Source organism: Ictalurus furcatus, chromosome 6, assembly GCF_023375685.1.
Source record: "Ictalurus furcatus strain D&B chromosome 6, Billie_1.0, whole genome shotgun sequence".
In the NCBI taxonomy this organism is placed as follows: Eukaryota; Metazoa; Chordata; class Actinopteri; order Siluriformes; family Ictaluridae; genus Ictalurus; species Ictalurus furcatus.
The window spans coordinates 5,102,733-5,105,000 of NC_071260.1; the positions used below are offsets into that span (position 1 = coordinate 5,102,733).

The window sequence follows — 2,268 nt, forward strand, 5'->3', positions numbered from 1 at the left end:
TCACGAGTCGTGGAATATGGCGTTGAGTTGAGCGTTCATGTGCACGACTCGTTCGTGATGAGAGTGACCCTCGTAGGGCACGACGTTCTCCATGGGTGGTAAATCGTAAAGAGCCGCGTGGTGGTGGTGGTGAGGGTGATGGTGATGGTGGTGTCCCGGCGGCGCGTGGTGATGGTAGGGCTGCACGCCGCCGCCGAACCCGTGATAGCTCTTTTCGAACTCCGTCGGTGGCTCGTGCTTGAAAGAAAAGTTCCCGTTGACGCTCAGTGGCGGGCTGAGCGGCCCATCGAAGGACGCGGCGGGGCTGTGCGCGCAGTCCGCCAGCGCGGCATCGTAAAACGGCTCAGCCTGCATGGCGCTCGGCGGCTGCGGAGGCGGAGGCGGTGGCGGTGGTAAGAGCAGCGTGCTCCCGTACGCGTGCGCCGCCGTCTTGGCGTGAAACGTGTGGTGCGGCGCACCGTCCGCAGCGCCATACGGCGGGCTCGGCAGACCGGGGCTCTGGTAGCAGTACGGGTGCATGCTGGCGTATGAAGCGACGCTCGCTCCGTGCGCATGGCTCTGCTGCTCGGGCAAGAAAGTCCGCGGATTGAGCTGCAAGCACCCTGCCACCAGATTAGTCGTGGGCTGCGAAAGACCTTTGCACAAAGCCTGCACGAATGACACCAGATCCGGACTCTCGCCCGACCGTAGGATCTCGGACAGCGCCCAGATGTAATTCTTGGCCAGACGCAAAGTCTCGATCTTGGACAGCTTCTGCGTTTTCGAGTAGCACGGCACCACCTTGCGCAGGCTCTCGAGCGCGTCGTTCAGCCCGTGCATCCGGTTGCGCTCGCGCGCATTCGCTTTCATGCGCCTCATTTTGAACCTCTGCAGGCGCGCCTTGGTCATCTTCTTCTTTTTCGGGCCACGCCGCTTCGGCTTGCTCGCGTCGTCGCCCTCTTCCTCTTCCTCCTCATCTTCCTCTTCCTCTTCTTCGTCCTCCTCCAGCTCGTGCGCGTCCTCGAGCCTGTGCACAGCCTCCTCTTCGTCGTTCTCCAGATCCTCTTTGCGCATGGCCTCGTGCCCGGGCTTCTGCTTCTTGTCGGTCCAGTTGGCGCTGCCGGTCGGAGACTCGATCATCGAGGGCTCTTCCGTGCAAGATTTCGTCATGATCCTGACACACACACACACAAACACACACACAAACACACGCACGCACACACACACACACACAAGGACAGAGGTTGTGAGGGAAAATAGTGGATGATAGGCTTTGGATGAAGTTTTTAATAGAACTTCGAAATATTCATATCTTTTCTAACGAAGATATATTTTACCTAGTGTACCTTTAAAGCTTGAAAAGTTCATTACGGTGCAATTGTGCACCTTCCGACTTGATTAAATGTGCAATATATAAACACATATCTAGGTGGAAGACGGATATATTACAGAGGTAGAATAGATAAAACTACCACCTTTCTCACATGAAAGCTCATCTCCACTTAAACCAAAGATGAGGGAGATCCCAGTTTAGACCCTGTCATGACCTGAGCTCTCGTCTTCATCAACAATTCCCACAATTCCCAGTGCTGGTCCTAAAGAACCACTGGCTACTGCCCTGCATGTTTTTTGAGCTTAACCTCCTCCTTCAACCAAGTTTCGGTGTGTTAATTAACAGACGGGTTGAAAAGCATGAGTTTGGAGAAGGGAAATCACCAAAATGCATATCTACAGCAGCGGTGCTCCAGGACCAGGATGGAGAACAGAATCCGGATCTGTTTTGCTCTTATGTAGTTCCGCCTCAAATTTGAGTGATTTTAAAAAAACAAAACGCCGAGTTTTGTTTTGATTTATTTTCCGTTAATGAGAACAGGTGTCAACTCCTAGTTAATTCATGGACTGTTAATTATTATTGTTGCTGTTTTTGCCAGGTGCCATCATGCGCAATAATAACAATCCGAAATTTGAATATTTAGGAAAGGGTAACTAATAAAATAAAAAATAATAAACGAAATTTTTTTCTATTGTTATTTTTTAAAATGATATAACATTGTAAGTTTTCTAGACTGCAAGAGGCTCCCAATTTTTCACCTTTCGCCACAATAATCAATATTCTCTCCATATATTTTGGCTCCTACACAAATATCCGTGGGATTTGCACATGTCAGGATTGTAATATGAGTTTAAACGTGTTAATCTGCCAAATTGAGCTGATCCAGTCTTTTCAAACATTTGCATATTATTATTATTATTATTATTATTATTATTATTATTATTATTATTATTATT

General features: G+C 49.2%; 1 protein-coding gene across 1 annotated transcript in view; it reads right to left on the reverse strand.

Moving 5' to 3' along the window:
• neurod1 (neuronal differentiation 1) overlaps positions 1–2,268 on the reverse strand; it is a 2,954-nt gene continuing 686 nt past the window's right edge. The window contains exon 2 of the mRNA XM_053626284.1: positions 1–1,153. Within this exon, the coding sequence (XP_053482259.1) occupies positions 1–1,153 (1,153 nt within the window). The remainder of the gene's footprint in view (positions 1,154–2,268) is intronic.